This window comes from Petromyzon marinus, chromosome 18 (assembly GCF_048934315.1).
Source record: "Petromyzon marinus isolate PM22_M1 ecotype Great Lakes invasive population chromosome 18, UKy_Petmar_22M1.pri1.0, whole genome shotgun sequence".
Taxonomy (NCBI): Eukaryota; Metazoa; Chordata; class Hyperoartia; order Petromyzontiformes; family Petromyzontidae; genus Petromyzon; species Petromyzon marinus.
Window position 1 is genome coordinate 13,036,882 of NC_133684.1, and position 17,709 is coordinate 13,054,590.

Below are 17,709 nucleotides of genomic sequence, written 5' to 3' on the forward strand. Positions count from 1 at the left end.
ACTAAGAATATAGTTTCGACAGTTACATGCTAATCCCTCACACTAACATCATGCTAATCCCCCAGTTACATGCTAATTTCTGACTTTAACATCATGCTAATCCAACACATTAACATAGCTACTTCAATGCTAAATTATTCTGTTGATTTGTAAACTCCTTGGTCAAGGCGCTTTGCTCCTCCCACCCAGCTTAAAAGACGCGGCCAAAGCTTGGCTGTGTTCACTGAAGCGTTGCCTTCCCGACAGTTCTGCCTCTTCACCTGAGGAAGGCTACTTGTGTTGTGGCCGAAACGTCGTGATAATTTTTATTTCATTATGTTTTATTTTTATTATTTTATTTTAATTCTATATGACTTTACCGAAAGAACCAAGAAAATTAAGTTTAATCTCACTTCCAAAACGCGTTCAGATTAAACCATCACAGAATTAACTTTTTTCATATTAAGAATGCCGCATTGGATCAGGTTCAAACTCCCCCAGTCTCATTGGTAAGGGATTGTCTGTGCAGACCAGAGTCACTGGGGATGATAGCCTCACACTAAGGCATGCAATGGTAAATGCAAAGCATTTGACCAAAAACTGAGTTGCAGCAATGCATGTCAAACGATGAAAAGGTTTAGCGATACTTTGGCAAGCACCGAAGTGAAAGGATTTGAAAGGATTTGTTTAATCCTTTGTAGGACCGAGAGGTCAACAACTGCCAATATAATCCCAGAGTGATGTGTAACAAACAACATTCATTCCCTGTGATGACAAGGAAACAGGTCACTAGACTCAATGACTGAAGGCTGCTACCGGTAATCGCAACCTGCTAGCCAATGTGGGTGTTTAATCTTGTTCTTATTAAATAATAATTACTGTAAATTGTTTGGTTTATTCGTAAAATTAATCTAAAACGATTGCAAAAAAGGGGGGGGGGAGGTATTAATCCACTCGTAATAAAGGTTTTTGGGTTAGATCGCGTTTATTTATTAATGTGTCGTAACCCTCCACCACCAGACACGGCCAATCAGCAAAAAAGTGTCACGTTGACAAAATACAAATAATTCACTACTTTAGCCCACCGGTGTGTTGAAGAGTGAATCCACATTTACAGTTTGAGTACGATGTTTCGCTGGTAAATACATCCAGCATCATCGGGCGAATTGCCCGATGATGCTAGATGTATTTACGTGACACTTTTTTTGCTGATTGGCCGTGTCGGGTGGTGGAGGGTTACGACACATTTATAAATAAACGCGATCTAACCCAAAAACCTTTATTATGAATAATATTGGTCGCGAAAGCCTACGTGTTAAACTGATTAATCCACTCGGTTTTAATGTAAGAAAGGCAGCAGCACCCAATTCACATGAAATCATACTGCAAGGCCTTGCAGGCATCAGCTCAGATCAACTTCACGCAGGTCAATCTGAGGCAAGCAGAAACGCCGAGCACAGAAGCCACTGTGGCTCTGCAACAGAACACAAAGAGACAGCTGTCATTTTCTTGCTCTCCTAAAAATCCCCCTGCCTTCACTGGCGGAGCCAGTGGGGGGGGGGGGGGGTGGCACGTGCCCCCCCCCAATGATCCGATCGAAATCCCTAACTTAGATCGGATCGTTGGGGTTCATTAGTAATAAATAGGCATTTTGCGACCCCCATTGCCACTGTGTAGCATATTATTACGTACCAGGGACTCTATGAGATGATAGGACAATAGTCTGAGTCCATAATTAGCAATGAGTAACGGCAAAGCAGTTATAAGTGACTCACAGAATTGTGCGCAGTTGAGTATACAGTACACGACTACCCTGAAGGCATACCTTCAGCGAGCGTGATGCCGATCACACACGATTCGAATTCGACCCTCGATCGATGGCTGCGCCATTGCCGCACATGCGTCGAATAAAAATTAAAGGGATATGTCCTTACTTACTAACAACTCCTATCATTTTTAATTGCTGAAGGGGTTGCCCCCCCTACCTGAAAATCCTGGCTCCGCCATTGCTTGTACTCAGAGCATTCGTAATAATAAACCTTATTCATGTCTTAAAACGCCGAGATCAAGACCATATCTATTCAGCGGGGTTTTTTTGTTAAACATTCCCTAAGGTTCATAATATTATTTGGCAAAATAAGTTACGTCATCGGAATGGAATCGGAAGAAAAACTGAAACAAAATAACTTCATTAGTCTGTCTTCAGGTCAGAAGACGTACCGAGGTTCCCACAAGGCCCTGCGGTAGGGCGTGTGGCAAAGTTTGGCGTCAGTTGTCATAGGGTGTGGGTCTTAACGCTACAGTTCTCTGAGGGTGATTTGGTCATAGATGTCTTGTAATCAGATGACATTCTTTTGATTGGTTTGTACTATCACACCGATTGCTTTTCAAAGCAACACTCCCAACCACCATATCACTACAAGCACACACCATACTCTTCAACGATTGTGTTATTCCTTGCACAAAATGTTTCCATTTTATCACAGTTAAGCATCGTGGTTGTTTGTTTTCATTGTATGTCACACGCATTTCTTAGTCACGAGCATAGAGAAACATGAAGGTCGGTGCAAACCGGCGACTCTCTCTCTCTCTCTTCATTGTCACCAGCGGCAGAGATAAGCAGCTCACAGCACCCTGGCCGCAATGAATACAAAACAAAGCCGAATAATATAATTCATACCATTGGAGATAAAAATAATTGCCACTTTGTTTGTTCTGTACATGGAGTGGAAAAAGACATTCCCTAATGTTGGTATTTAAAATATTCATGTATAAATGTGTTCTTTTTTAATTGCAAATGTAATTAAATGTGAAGCCATAGCAAAAACTGTGTGTCAGTGCACCTATTGTCAGGGAGGCGGAAATATTCAGCACTGATTGCACCACAGCATGAATGTTGTGCGATTCGTTTTCTGTGAAGACTGCCAACCGGGGGTTCAGAAAGGTCTCGAAGTAGGGTGCTACCCTCTAAGGTTTACCGTTATATATATGCATTTCTGGCCTTTTCCTGAATATCCTTTTGCGCACCGATAAATTACTCACCGTGGTTAACATGTAATGGCAGCTCAGTCCAGATGGGGTATCGTGCCATGGACAGTTCTCACTGACAGGAGAACTTTCCACTGTCAGTTTAATTGAGACAACTGCATTAGACTTGACGTGTGGGTTTTCACAACCAATATTAGGATTCACAATTTACGTTTGGGTTTGGCCACCCAATGATTTGGGCAAATTTACGTCACAAGTCCCCTCTGCACCACCTGACATAGCCAAGCAAATGAAATTGTCACGCGTGCACTCGTTTCACAATGCGCCAGTTCTCATTTTTGTTTGAGCTAACCGCCGGTGCGTCAAAGAACAATTGCGTTTGAACTGGCGTTATGAGCATCTCGCCGTGGTGGCGAGATGTTAATTGCCTCGCCTGGTATGATGGAGGTTCGTGGGTTCGATCCTGACCCTGAATCCTGCTGTATATTTAGAGTTTGCATCCACTGAAGAACAATTCTCACAACCGAATCTCGCAATTTCAATAAACGGCGTTTCGCTTGAACCTGAGTCAAAAGCAACTTCAAGAAAATCAGGAAAACAGAATCAGGTCCAGGATGCCAGAAAGAGCTTAAACAGTAATAAGGGCCTTGCAGTTGCTGCTTTGACGCATTAAACACGCTGTCACTCATGTACAGAATAATAGTGCAAGACATTCAATAGTATTTGTGTTCATTGCTAATGTCTCTACTAAACGATGTTAATTTTACCAGATAAGGCCAACTGAACTAAATATCTGTTTTCAGAACCGACCTGGCCACAAATGATAGCTCAACGAAGTGGCGTATCATGTGGAAATTTATAGCAGCTAAATGTAGAGGGAAAAAAACCGGAGGACACAGAGAAAAATCCACACGACCATTGGAGAGAACATGCAAACTTCAAATATACAGGCATCAGGGTCGGGATCGAATCCATGTCCCCTTGCATACCAGGTGAGGTAGTAAACATTTCGCCATGATGGTGAGACGCCAGTTCAAAGCGGTGCATATCCACGCATAACAATCGAGGGCATAAAATCGGTGGCACTTTACCAAATGTCGAGGTGATCACGTTGACAAGCAGTTTAACTCACAGAGTTGGACACTGCAGGATAAATGCCACCCCTGATACAGTGAGGGAAAAAAGTATTTGATCCCCTGCTGATTTTGTACGTTTGCCCACTGACGAAGAAATGATCAGTCTATAATTTTAATGGTAGGTTTATTTTAACAGTGAGAGACAGAATAACAACAACAAAATCCAGAAAACGCATGTCAGAAATGTTATGAATTGATTTGCATTTTAATGAGGGAAGTAAGTATTTGACCCCTCTGCAAAACATGACTTAGTACTTGGTGGAAAAACCCTTGTTGGCAATCACAGAGGTCAGACGTTTCTTGTAGTTGGCCACCAGGTTTGCACACATCTCAGGAGGGATTTTGTCCCACTCCTCTTTGCAGATCTTCTCCAAGTCATTAAGGTTTCGAGGCTGACGTTTGGCAACTCGAACCTTCAGCTCCGTCCACAGATTTCCTACGGGATTAAGGTCTGGAGACTGGCTAGGCCACTCCAGGACCTTAATGTGCTTCTTCTTGAGCCACTCCTTTGTTCCTTTGTTGCATTGACCGTGTGTTTTGGGTTATTTTCATGCTGGAATACCCATCCACGACCCATTTTCAATGCCCTGGCTGAGGGAAGGAGGTTCTCACTCAAGATTTGACGGTACATGGCCCCGTCCATTGTCCCTTTGATGCGGTGAAGTTGTCCTGTCCCCTTAGCAGAAAAACACCCCCAAAGCATAATGTTTCCACCTCCATGTTTCACGGTGGGGATGGTGTTCTTGGGGTCATAGGCAGCATTCCTCCTCCAAACACGGCGAGTTGAGTTGATGCCAAAGAGCTCCATTTTGGTCTCATCTGACCACAACACTTTCACCCAGTTGTCCTCTGAATCATTCAGATGTTCATTGGCAAACTTCAGACGGGCATGTATATGTGCTTTCTTGAGCAGGGGGACTTTGCGGGCGCTGCAGGATTTCAGTCCTTCACGGCGTAGTGTATTACCAATTGTTTTCTTGGTGACCATGGTCCCAGCTGCCTTGTGATCATTGACACGATCCTCCCGTGTAGTTCTGGGCTGATTCCTCACCGTTCTCATGATCATTGCAACTCCACGAGGTGAGATCTTGCATGGAGTCCCAGGCTGAGGGAGATTGACAGTTCTTTTGTGTTTTTTCAATTTGCGAATAATCGCACCAACTGTTGTCACCTTCTCACCAAGCTGCTTGGCAATGGTCTTGTAGCCAATTCCAGCCTTGTGTAGGTCTATAATCTTGTCCCTGACATCCTTGGAGAGCTCTTTGGTCTTGGCCATGGTGGTGAGTTTGGAATCTGATTGATTGATTGCTTCGGTGGACAGGTGCCTTTTATACAGGTAACAAGCTGAGATTAGGAGCACTCCCTTTAAGAGTGTGCTCCTAATCTCAGCTCGTTACCTGAATAAAAGACACCTGGGAGCCAGAAATCTTTCTGATTGAGAAGGGGTTAAATATTCATTTCCCTCATTAAAATGCAAATCAATTTATAACATTTTTGACATGCGTTTTTCTGGATTTTTTCTTGTTATTCTGTCTCTCACTGTTCAAATAAACCTACCATTAAAATTATAGACTGATCATTTCTTTGTCAGTGTGCAAACGTATAAAATCATCCGGGGATCAAAGACTTTTTTTCCCTCACTGTAACCCTGCCATATCGGCAAAAAGAGGAGCAGATTTTTGTTGAGCAAATTTATTTTGAATTTGGATGCTTCATAATTTGTTCTAACACCTACATATTTTGTCAGAGCAATGTTATTACGAGATGTTATCACATTTCCCTTTTAACTTCGCTCAAGGGAAATTTCTAATTAAACACAGTTCTCTTTGGAGTGCATTTTCTATTAATATGTGCCAATGACGAAAACATGCACAGAGCCATAGTTAATTCCTTCCTCAGTAAATATTTGTTAAATAAGATATTATTGTTGTTATTTCCTTCATACGCGTGATTCTGTTGGGCACTCGTAGTTTATAATGTAAAGACATAACATGTATATTGAAAATTAATCCCAAGGCATCATATAGATCTGATAACTGCACCCAATATTGTGATATTGAAAGTAACCACCACAGTAAGGCAATATAAAGTGGAAATTGCGCTTGTGCCATGTGAGAGAATATAAATGTCATGACAATTCAACAGGAAATTTAAGTTGCTGAAAATAACATGATTAACGTTTCATTTTCTCATAAACGCCTTTTTTGCCTAACAGAAACATTTCTCACTCCTGCCGTCAATGACTTGCAGATTACAATTTACACTACAACCTTTTTCGGCTTGACCGAGGATCTAAAGGAGGTGGAATTGCCATCTATGTTCGTAATACTATTGCATGCTCACCAGCTCACTCCTTGTTTAAAAAATGTTGCTTTGAAGGTTTGGCTCTCAGAATAACTCTTCCAAAAAATCTACAGATATTGGTAGTGTGCTGCTATAGACCGCCTAGTGGGAAGGATGTTGGAGCTGCAAGGTAATTAGGTAATTGCCTGCAATCTACCGACCCTCGAGGACCTGCACACGACAAGGTCTATGAGGCGAGCGAGGAAGATTATGGCCGATTTCTCCCACCCTGGACACTCTCTGTTTCAGCTACTCCCCTCCGGCAGAAGGCTTCGGTCCATCAGGACCAAAACCTCACGCCATAAAAACAGTTTCTTCCCATCTGCTGCTGGCCTGTTAAACAAGGCCAAGGGCTAACACTGTTTTTAACATTTGATCTACATAACGACACGTTGCTGATATTAACTATGTTTCCCTATTTGTATTTTTAAATTATATCTTAAAGCTATTTTATATTCGATATTTATTTAATTTTATATACTTCAGCCCCTTAGTGTTAGACTTTTAACCCTTATTATAGTAAGACTTGTTTAAAACTTATTTAAGATTTTAGATTCCTATATGTTGAATGTATGCACCATCCTGCCAAAGTAAATTCCGTGTCGGTGTGAACTTACATGGCGAATAAAACCCTTTCTGATTCTGATCTGCACTGAGAGAGCTTTTTGGGGGCCTCCCTAAAGGTGAAATCGTTTTAGTGGGTGATCTAAATTGGAATTGGCTAAACCCGCCGGCCGTGGCCACAAATTTTACGGATGAATTTAACCTGTTTCAATTAATAAATGTCCCCACAAGACCAAACCTAAAAAATCCGGGACAGTCATCTCTGCTTGACGTCCTATTGACAAATGCCCCTCACAATTTCACACTGACTGGTGTTCTGGGTAATAACCTTAGTGATCACTCCTTCATTTTTGGTGTGAGATCATCAGCCAGACCCAAAGCCCCCCTAAATTAGTTGAGAAGCACTCTATGAGACACTTCAGCACTCAGGCATTTACTAATGATGTGCTTCACTCGGATATTGACAAGGTCTGTGATATCCCCAACCTGACTACGGCTTGGAAGACCTTCAGGTACACATTTCTCCAAATCTTAACAAACATGCTCCGTTGGTTAGCTTTAAAACTAAAGGCAACCGCCCACCATGGTTTGATCCTTTGATTACAAAGCTCATGAAAACTAGGGACAAGGCTTGGGCATGTGCTCAGAAAAGTAATTTGGTCAATGACTGGCTAGAATACAGGATTTTAAGGAATAGATGCGTCAAAAAAATACGGCATGCAAAAAATGCCTACTTTTCCTCCACTCTCCTGGAATCACATGGAAATGCCAGGATTTCTGGAAAACAACAATCAAATGTATCGAAAAGGCATCCAAAACAGACAATCTGCCCGTTGAGCTTAACCGAAATGGGGAATATTTTTCATATCCCCAAAAAATAGTTGACAATTTAATCTTCATTTTTCTGAAGCTGGTAATCTTTTTGATAATGTATTGGGAGTCACCCCTGCTCATGCAAATTCCTACACCCCTGTCCAAACATTAAACGAATTTAGTTTCCAGCCAATCCACGAAAGTAATGTTCTGAAACAACTGTCCTACCTCAAACGGTCCTCCTCTTCCGGAGCAGATAGTATTCCTGTCTTTGCTCTACCAACTGTTGGTCACCTAATATACAAACCTATAGACCATATTTACAACCTGTCCATCAAAGAAGCATCAGCCCCTCTAGAATGGAAACATTCCTATGTCCGTCCACTTCACAAAGGGGGCCCTAAAGATGATCCAAATAACTACCGACCTATTTCAATTTTGTCCCCGTTGATGAAAATGTTTGAAAAATTATTGACCTACCAAATTAGCAGTTTCCTGTCCACCAACAATCTACTACATCTAAAACAATCTGGGTTCCGAAAAAAATACAGCACCGCATCTGCTGCATTAGACTCTCTGAATCACATTTACAGTAGCCTTGATAATAAGCAGTACTGTGCTTGTCTTTTTCTAGACCTGTCCAAAGCTTTTGATACAGTAGACCACAACACTCTGCTTAGTAAACTACGTTGTCTCAGTTTTTCCGAAAACGCAGTAAAATGGTTACAAAATTACCTCTTTTCTCGCACCCAAACTGTATTCAAACAGTGTTAAGATAACAAAAGGGGTTCCACAGGGTTCCATCCTCGGCCCCCTTTTGTTCTCTCTTTATGTCAATGACTTGGGCACTGACCTGGATCATTCCAGGGTAAATCTTTTTGTAGATGACACGATACTGATTACTGCTGGCCGCTCTCCGGATGACGTGATTGCTAAGCTACAGGGTGATTTCAACAAACTACAACATCAGCTAGTGGCTCTTAAACTAGTCCTGAATACCTCCAAAATCAAGGTGCTATGCTTCTCACCAGGACTAAAGCAGGAAGTTATTTTTCCCCAATTACATGCCTTAAATAATTGTTAAATAGAGCAAGTCAAGATCTATAAGTATCTTGGGGTCATCCTGGATTAAAAACTGAATTTTGAAGATCACATTGATTATATTGATAAAAAAGACAAAAATAAAAATTGGTTTCTGTATCGACACAAGCACTGCTTCCCCCCAATGGTCCGTTTGGAATTGATAAAAGCTACCATACTGCCTCTACTTGACTACTGTGACATCGTGTATAAATCAGCCTCAAGTACTGTACTGAAGAAGCTTGCTTCCATCTATCACTCGGCCTTAAGATTTACATTGAACTTCCCATATAGGACTCACCACTGTGATCTCTACATTGGGTCAAACTTAACATCTCTTAATGTTCGACGGCTTGTGCACCAGATCTTATTAATTAACGATGTACTTACAAAAAAATCCTCAGACTACCTGCTGGATCTCGTCTCTGTTTCATGATCTTAAAGGTGCATTGAAAAATTTGATACTCCGACCGATGCTTCTGTTGTTGTGGAGTAACTCATGCAGCCAGCTATGGCTCTAGGATTTGGTGTTACATGTTATTTATGTAGTTTATTGTAAAAAATTCGGTCACAGTCCTTGTAAGCACTGTTACGTTGCAATTATGGCTTCATTTTTTGGTGATTTGGAAAACGTTTTTTGGTTTAGACATGTTTGTTTTGTTGTAGTACGGAGATAGACTGATGGCCTTAATATAAGGTTTTGTGGTTGTTGTTGTTTGACTTGCATCCCATTGGGATTTTTTGCACACAGCGTTGGTGTACGGAGCTTCTTTCAGGAATATTTTTACCGGGTTTTTTTCCATAGATTTTCTGTTTGCACAGTCACATAGTCACTTTAAGATGTTTTTCTTGTTCGTGTTTTTTTTGTTTGTTGTGGTTGCACCCGATTCAAGAGTCGAATGGCTCACAGGGCTATACCAAAATAAACTGAAATAAATCAAACTGAATAAACTGACGATAACACTTTTAAAACATTCAACGTGCATTTGGTTTAATATTAAATGTAAGACATTTGCGAGTATCTGTACCCAATACATTGGAGGCCAAAACGAAAACATTATCATTGTGCCATTGAACGAGAACTTGTTTATGACTGTACATATATAATTGAGCCACAATATTCAGATACCTCTGCAGGACAGTTTGCTTTAATGACATTAAAACTGAGATTATTCCCTTTGGAGGCAATTTTACTTTTATTTCATTGCAAAGTATAGATCATTGTGTTTCATGGTTGGCTCATACCTTAAAATCCAGCCTTTATGAAGCAAACATTTTATATTAAATGAATATTGGATTGAGAAAGTTAAATAAAATAAAAAAACAAGTTTCATGGCATCTTAAATGGAGAACATAATTGCTCAAGATCGCAACTCCCAGAAAGTGGTAGCATGCTGCAATTTTTTTTGTCCGTTTGGATACATTGACACATTCAATGACTGCAACAACCCATTGTAACGGCAGATGTTCTTTGCGTGAGGTGTTACGCTGGGTACCTGTGCTTTCAGTGGTATGGGAAGAGTAAATTTGACCGGGTGGCTCAGGGAGTTTGTGGCTGTGTAAAAACGACCCTGCTCAAAGGTCCAAAGCCTGGGTTAATATCCAGGCTTTGGCCCTGGATATTAACCCAGTGACCCATATTTAAACTGGACTCTCAAGTGTAACAAGTTCATGGTCTTAGTCTAGTCAACAGATGACTGCATGCAAGCAAATTTAATGAACGGGTTTGTGTACTTAATTGTGCTCAAATGCAGCTCTCTGCGTGTTATTATTATGAAGTGCCGCAGTGGTGAGATGTTAACTACCTCGCTTGGTATACAGGGGGTCGCGGGTTCTGACCCGACCTTGACGCCTGTATATTTGGAGTTTCCCTGTCTTCTCCGGGTCCTCCGCTTTTTCCGTCCACGGTTCTTCCCTCCACCAGCCAGTTTGTTGAGCATTCTAATGTGGCCATGTCGCTTCTGAATAAAAACGCTATATAACTCAGTGGGCCTAACCTGTTAAAATAAAACTAATATTTAGTTTATTGTTTAGTAATTATGCATAAATATGTAAGATGATTTTACATGTGCTGAACCACCAGTCGCAGAGCATGATGTACTGTAGTATTGTCTAGGGTTGGGGAAACAAATCCAATTGAGTAACTCCTGAAAGCAGTTGTGGTGTCACATTCCTTGACATGTCACGAAGCTGCCAACTGAAACTCCATGTGATTTGCAGTGGTCAGGTGACTCCGTGAGGCATGGGCTCACACATTGAACAGCCCTTCTGAGTTCCTGCCCTTGAAGCTGGGCGCCCACGTTATTATTTCACTAAAGCCCAAACCAATCAACTAAGTGCGTGTTATATTGTAGATGCACAACTAGGCTGAGTATTCTAGGCTCTCCAACACAAGGCTGAAGCTATGCTACCGTAAGCAGTCGACTTCCTTTCAGAGCAAAAGTAACGTACAAGTGCCCTGTGCCCTCCAGTAACGTCATCAGGCATGGTATGTCACCTATCGGGGTCGACTGACAAAGGAGTGGGTTGACAAAGGACTGCAAATTACTATTGCTTCATCACATCACCAAAAACAGCTTGTCCGAATGTGTGTGTTTGTCTTATTATAACGAACAGGCATTTGGACGCCTTGCTGTACTTGTCACTACGGAGACAGGCGTGTACACGTAAAATTTGGTGTCTCAGAATATCTATGGCCGAAAATGCTATCAAATAACACGTTTATTTGCTCAAGATAATAATTCAAATCCGTATGAATTGATAATGGCAAAATTTACCAACGCTTAACCACTGGCACAGTTTAATATGTTTTTCATTCAAAAACGTGGCCTTTTATTCCGTGAAAGTTGGCAAATCTTGAGATAAACGAGCCCATGGAAATTACAGGGTGTGGGCGCACAAGTCTATTCATGCCTCTCGATGTTTTATTCTGAGGCTTTTTTTGCAGTAACACGCCAAAATAATAACGTTTACGTGAAAGGAAAAAAACAACAACCTCAAGGGATGTTTTATGTATAATTACCCACGGAGACCAAATCAGGCTTTGCCAACGATAATACAAGCACAGAGCAGGTCCACAGGAGCATATAAGCCCTGACATTAATGGGACAGAAAAAAAATTATAGGGGTCCATCATAGTTGCAGCATATATATGAATGTTGTTTTTTCCGATAAGTTTTTTTTTAAGATTTACTGTATGTCACAAGTAACACTAGAATTGTGAAAAATAATACAAAAATAGAGATGGCGATATGGGCAAGGTGGCGAATGCCCAAGTCTCAGATCTAGAACATTGAGAGTTTCCACCACTGAGTTTAATTGTTCTTTGTATGGCTGATGTTGGTGTAGAGCACGAATAATAGTTTGACACTGACACAAAGGTGAGCCCACAATATGGCAGGAAGCACAACTCTCATGATGCCCTGCATGTCAGGTGATCACCACATTGCATATACAATGCTCTCAGCCTTATTCAGACAGCCAACTCAAGATCTTGGTGCCGCAGTGGCGAGATGTTAACTACTTACTTCTCCTGGTATACATGAGGTCGTGGGTTCGATTCCGACCCTGACGTCTGTATATTTGAAGTTTACATGTTATTCCCGTAGTCGCTTGGATGTTTCTCCGGGTCCTCTGGGTTTTCCCTCCACATTTAGAAACATAAATTTAGATTATTTGCCTGCTATAAACTTCCACGTGATAAACCACTTCGTTGAGCTATCATTTGTGGCCACGTCACTTCTGAAAAGAGCAATATAGCTTAGTGGTCCTTACCTCGTAAAATAAAAAAATAGTTTAATTTATAGTTTAAGAGATGCCTTTGTGATCATACTGTTGTTGAAAGAGTGGAAAATTTGGCCATCCCATCATAGAGCAGTGAAAAAGACAACCGTAGTCTGGTTTCATCCTCGTTAAAAACAAAGATCCCCCTATAGCTTGAACAGACTGTTGGGGCAAGTGCTGTTAGCGAGCACCTAATGAAGGCCGGCATGGCTTTGTCTCCCTATTTCCGGTGTTTATACTCCACACCAGGTACTCATTTGAGACTAAGTCAACCTAGGGGAGGCCTAGGGCCGTTTCAGATGACATCCGCTGGTGTTGACCGTGAGTGGAAATCGAACCCAGGTTGCCAGGTGTAATAGCATGGTTTAGCACTGCTCCCTTAACTCATCAGTCGCCATCCACATCCCTCTGGGAGTCCATATGTAGACCGGGTTCACCTCTACAATATGGGGACCCCATTAGCACTGCCTAGAGGCAACAACACATTCATATCTAACATTTTTGTAAATTATAAGAAAACCCATCACAACAGGACAATGTGTGTAGGCTGGAAACAAATAAATGTAATCACACACTAAGGTTACATGCAAGCGAGCCATCGTGGAGGTTATGCCTCCCCGTTGAATTGAGAACAAACCATTGTGTTTGTCAACTCTCTTCAAGTTCAGGATGCATGCAGAGGCCGGTGAAGGGACCGATATCATGGGATTTAGAGTGCAGTGCACTAGGCGTCTCTCTCCCACTCCTCCGATTAGCATGCTTGGCTACATAAAATGCGAAAGAGGTTAAAAATGCATATGCATACACACTCCCACATTTTCTGACACTTTCCTATAGAGAGGCATACATTGCTAAGTTATAGTTAAACTAAATATCGCCTTTTTGGCACCATGAAATTACTTGTGCACGCCGAATTACAGTTTTTCTAAGTGGGTGTTTAAATTTTTTAAACAAATCTATTACTTATGTATGCTGCATCTACACCGCTTCATGAGGCCGGGCACTTCTAGATATGTGGTGTTTTATGTAGGGATCATTATGGGCAAAAAGGGCCGCAACTGTTGCAGATTTAATGATGTCCGAGGCTACTTGTCTGCGGTTAGCACGTCAGCAGTCAGCCCAACTTGTGATGCCAGGGCCAGAGAGGAAGTGAAGTTTCTAAAGTTTTTACATTCGTCTGCACAAGTTAAACGTCTGCGCAAGTTTCACACCGCAATAACTTTTTCTGTAACCATCCCCGGAGGGCCCTCCCCAATGCCATCGCCACGCATAATTTTTTTTCACTCTGCTCCACCTTTTTCATTTCTCAGCGATTTCATATTAGGCGATTTGTTCCGCGCCGTAAAACGTCCACCCCGCGAAGGGGTTTAACGGCGTCGCTCTCAGGTGCCCTGCGCTCACGCCGCCGCCTGTCGCGGCCCTTGCGTTTGTCACGGACTCAGCCGGCACACCGAGCCCACTCTGCGGCACTCTGGGTTTGACAGATGAGCGCCGCTCCTCCGAGCGTGATACAACATGCAGATCGGTCGTGCGTAACTCACTTCATGTTTCCAATTTTCTACTTCCTTCGCCAGCCTTTGCTAATCTGTATAACATAGTTTGGATAAAAACCAAGTCTCTTCCAATGTATTAGTCTCTTCCAATTTATGATTCTCTGCTGAAAATTTTCTCGGTGAGCTTCTGTTTTGTATATATATCCACGATTCTAATAGCGTTCCAACCTTCAGTTTGACTACGATGTTAAATTTATTTGTTGCACCCGGCACCCCTATCATAAATAAATATCGGGCTGTGGTGAGAGGACACAATTGTACCCAATGCCAATGTTCAGTTAACATTATTCTGCTTCTTACATTTTCCCTGCACTTACTTTTGAGGCACACTGCACATTTATCAAACTAGTATTCAACGTGTTCTCGTAATTTAACGAGAACTATGAATACTCTTTGGTTCTATTCGGTAAAGTCACGTAGGTAAAAAATAAAACAACAAAAATCATTTCCATTGCGGGTTCTGACCGCATAGTGGACATTCCACATACCTATGGTAGAATACAGCTTACCAGATAATCTGTGCAGGAATGCTCAACCCACACTCGAAAATGCGTCAGAGTTTAAATCCTTGCTACGCGTGATGTTTTAGTGAGATTGCACGGAAGTTTTACAAGTCAGGCCCCCAAGTACTAAATGACGCCCACTATTATTGCATAATTCCCCTGTATTCTGTACATACATATACAGTATAAAGATAAAAAAAAAACAAAGATCCTCTGTATAGCCTTAACAGACTTGTGAGATGTTCTGTTAGCGTGCACATATGAGGGCCGGCACAGCAAACGAGGGGGTGGGTGGGCAACATCACTCCCGGCCACCTTTGTCTCCCCAGTGGCGATGTTCACACACTGCACCAGGTACTAATTTTAGGCTGAGTCGACCTGGGGGAGGCCCACGACCGGTGCAGATAATGGTCACTGGTGTTGGCCATGAGCGGGAATCGAACTCGAGTCGCCATGTTCGTAGACGCAGCGCACTAACCCGCTTCACTACCGCTTCCCTCCACATATATATTTGCACACAGCAACACATACAAATTAAATGTTATTGTAACAATAATTTTAGAATGGATATTCTGGATCATGATAGAAAGGCTCGTGCAGTTGTTGTCACCTGTGCTGGATTTGACGGTGATGCTTTTCACCGTTTGCCTGAGCAGCTCGTACTGATTGGTGCGCGAGCCATCCTCGGCCACCACCACAGAGAGGTCTTCCCCCTTGTTCCACGTGTAGGTCACCTCCTGGTTGGTGTAGGCATCTGCAACGCGGTGTCAATAACGATCATTGCAACCGTATTACAGCAGGATGCACATGTATGATGTGCGTGCATAATGTGCATGCATAATGTATGTTGATTACCATATGAATAACCCAACCGGTAATCCATTGTAATTTATATGCATGCATTCATCCTCCACCCTCCTCCCCCTCTGACCTTCGCACCTGATTGGCTCACAAGTGACGACATCACATTTATCCCTCTATTTAAGTTCGAAGCAGGAGGATTTCTCTACAAATCTGCCTGTCGCTTGACGATGCTAGTTGTAATTATTGGTGAAACACCATGGTACTCGAAATGTAAATGTTGTGGGTTTACTCTCCAACACACCGGTGTGCTGAACAAGTAACGAATTGGCATGCTGTGTTTACGTGACAAACCTTACTAATTTGCTGTGTTGGGTGGTGGCGGGTTTAATGACATATTTACGCGATCTAACCCAAAAAACTCTGTTATGGATATTATGCATTACATTTGATCATCTATTATCCAGCGCGCAATTATTCGGCTAGCCAACGTTATCCGACAGCGTCCCATGTCGATCCGGCAAACCTCCATCACAGCTGATGGAGTTGGATTCAGACTTTGAATAACCAAATAAACCCCGTACAGAGTCTTCGAGATTGGAGTGGTAAGTACAGTCCAGTAAATACGGTAGCTGTTTATAGTAGAGTATTTATTTTTGTTTATTGTTTGTTCATGCCAATTTCATCGAGTAATTAAAAAAACATATACACAACACATAAAAACTTAATCACATGCAAGAATGTGTATGTGTGTTAAACTGATTGTGCTGGAAAACAATGCACTCTCAGAAGGCTGTGTGGCTGATGGAATGTGTAAACTCTATGTATATACTTTTTATGTGGAGATACCGATATGGGAATGAGGCGTATTGTTATAGATTACTGGATAGCATCATACTTGCACACACCAATAATTATAACTCTAACCCGAGCACCAATATTTACCCTCGCACTACTCTTGCTATAACTTATAACTAATATTATGGCCCTGAGCTCAATGTAATCACTTTTTTCTAACCACCAGGCAAAGTGAAAGGTTTACCACACGTGGGTACCAAACAGGCTGTACGATATGTGGACTAAACAACACGCATTTTAGAAATCATTGAGTCAGTACAAGTGATAGCAAAATTTATTACACCTGCACAATGCCAATTGTAATATTAGTTGAATAGTGCCAATTGTGCAGTGTACACCTTTGTGTTGCTTATAACAAAGGTCATAGGGCTCCATGGTGGTGAGATGTTAACGACCTCGCCTGATGTACAGGAGACTGTGGGTTCATCCCGACCCTGACGCCTGAATAATTGGAGTTTGCGTGTTCTTCCCCATGGCTGTGTCGATTTTTCTCTGGGTCCTCCGATTTTTTTCCTCCACATTTAGAAGCATGCGTTTAGACTATTTGGCTTTTATAAATGTCCACATGATGATTAGCCACTTCGTTCAGCTGTCATTGGCGGCCAGGTCGCTTATGAAAAAGAGCTACATAGCTCAGTGGGCCTTACCTGGTAAAATAAAATAATTAAAGTTTACTTTTAATAAATCCTTTCGCAGCCTTCTCATTTTGCTTTACTTCTGTACATTGAAAAAAGGCTGCACATTCAGCTTTTCCTTCTTGTTGCTAAAGCACGCAGTGTGCTTATTGAATACACGCCCTCTGTTGGACCAGGAAGGTATTGTAGATAATACCCATAATGCTGTGCAACCTTAATTCAGTTTTACCAGAGCTGCCACCTGTCTTGGCTTTCTCAGGATTGACCTCCGGTTGCGACAAGCTGCTACAATTCCTAGTTTTGTGTCAGGTGTATAGTACAGTTGTACACAGTTCAAGACAATTGTATGTAGTTCTCTACACAACTTTATTGTGTAATTTTAGTGAGGGACTGTTTGTTGTCTTGGTGTGATCTGGGATTGTTTTTGCTGTTGTTTTCCTGCTTTGCCCAAACAAAGGGAATTGGTGTACTTATGCAATTTGAACTTATATACTTCACCTATTTTACATATTTATTGTTAGTGATTTGCTTACTTTTCATATCCTTTGCACTCTTATCGTTTTTTGTACTGTTTGTTTTTGTAACTTTGTGAACTGCGCCTACAAGGCATCTGTGAAAAAGAGCTGTATAGATCGTTGTTTTTCTCCAGGATAAATAAAGATTCTGATCTTGT

At 41.8% G+C, this 17,709-nt stretch overlaps 1 protein-coding gene across 5 annotated transcripts in view; it reads right to left on the reverse strand.

Moving 5' to 3' along the window:
- Window positions 1-17,709, reverse strand: part of LOC116943683 (gamma-aminobutyric acid receptor subunit alpha-5-like) — a 152,852-nt gene that overhangs the window by 67,329 nt on the left and 67,814 nt on the right. For all 5 annotated transcript variants that reach the window (XM_032956752.2, XM_032956750.2, XM_032956751.2 and 2 more), the window contains one exon: window positions 15,353-15,496. In XM_032956752.2, coding sequence (XP_032812643.1) covers window positions 15,353-15,496 — 144 coding nt within the window. The remainder of the gene's footprint in view (window positions 1-15,352; window positions 15,497-17,709) is intronic.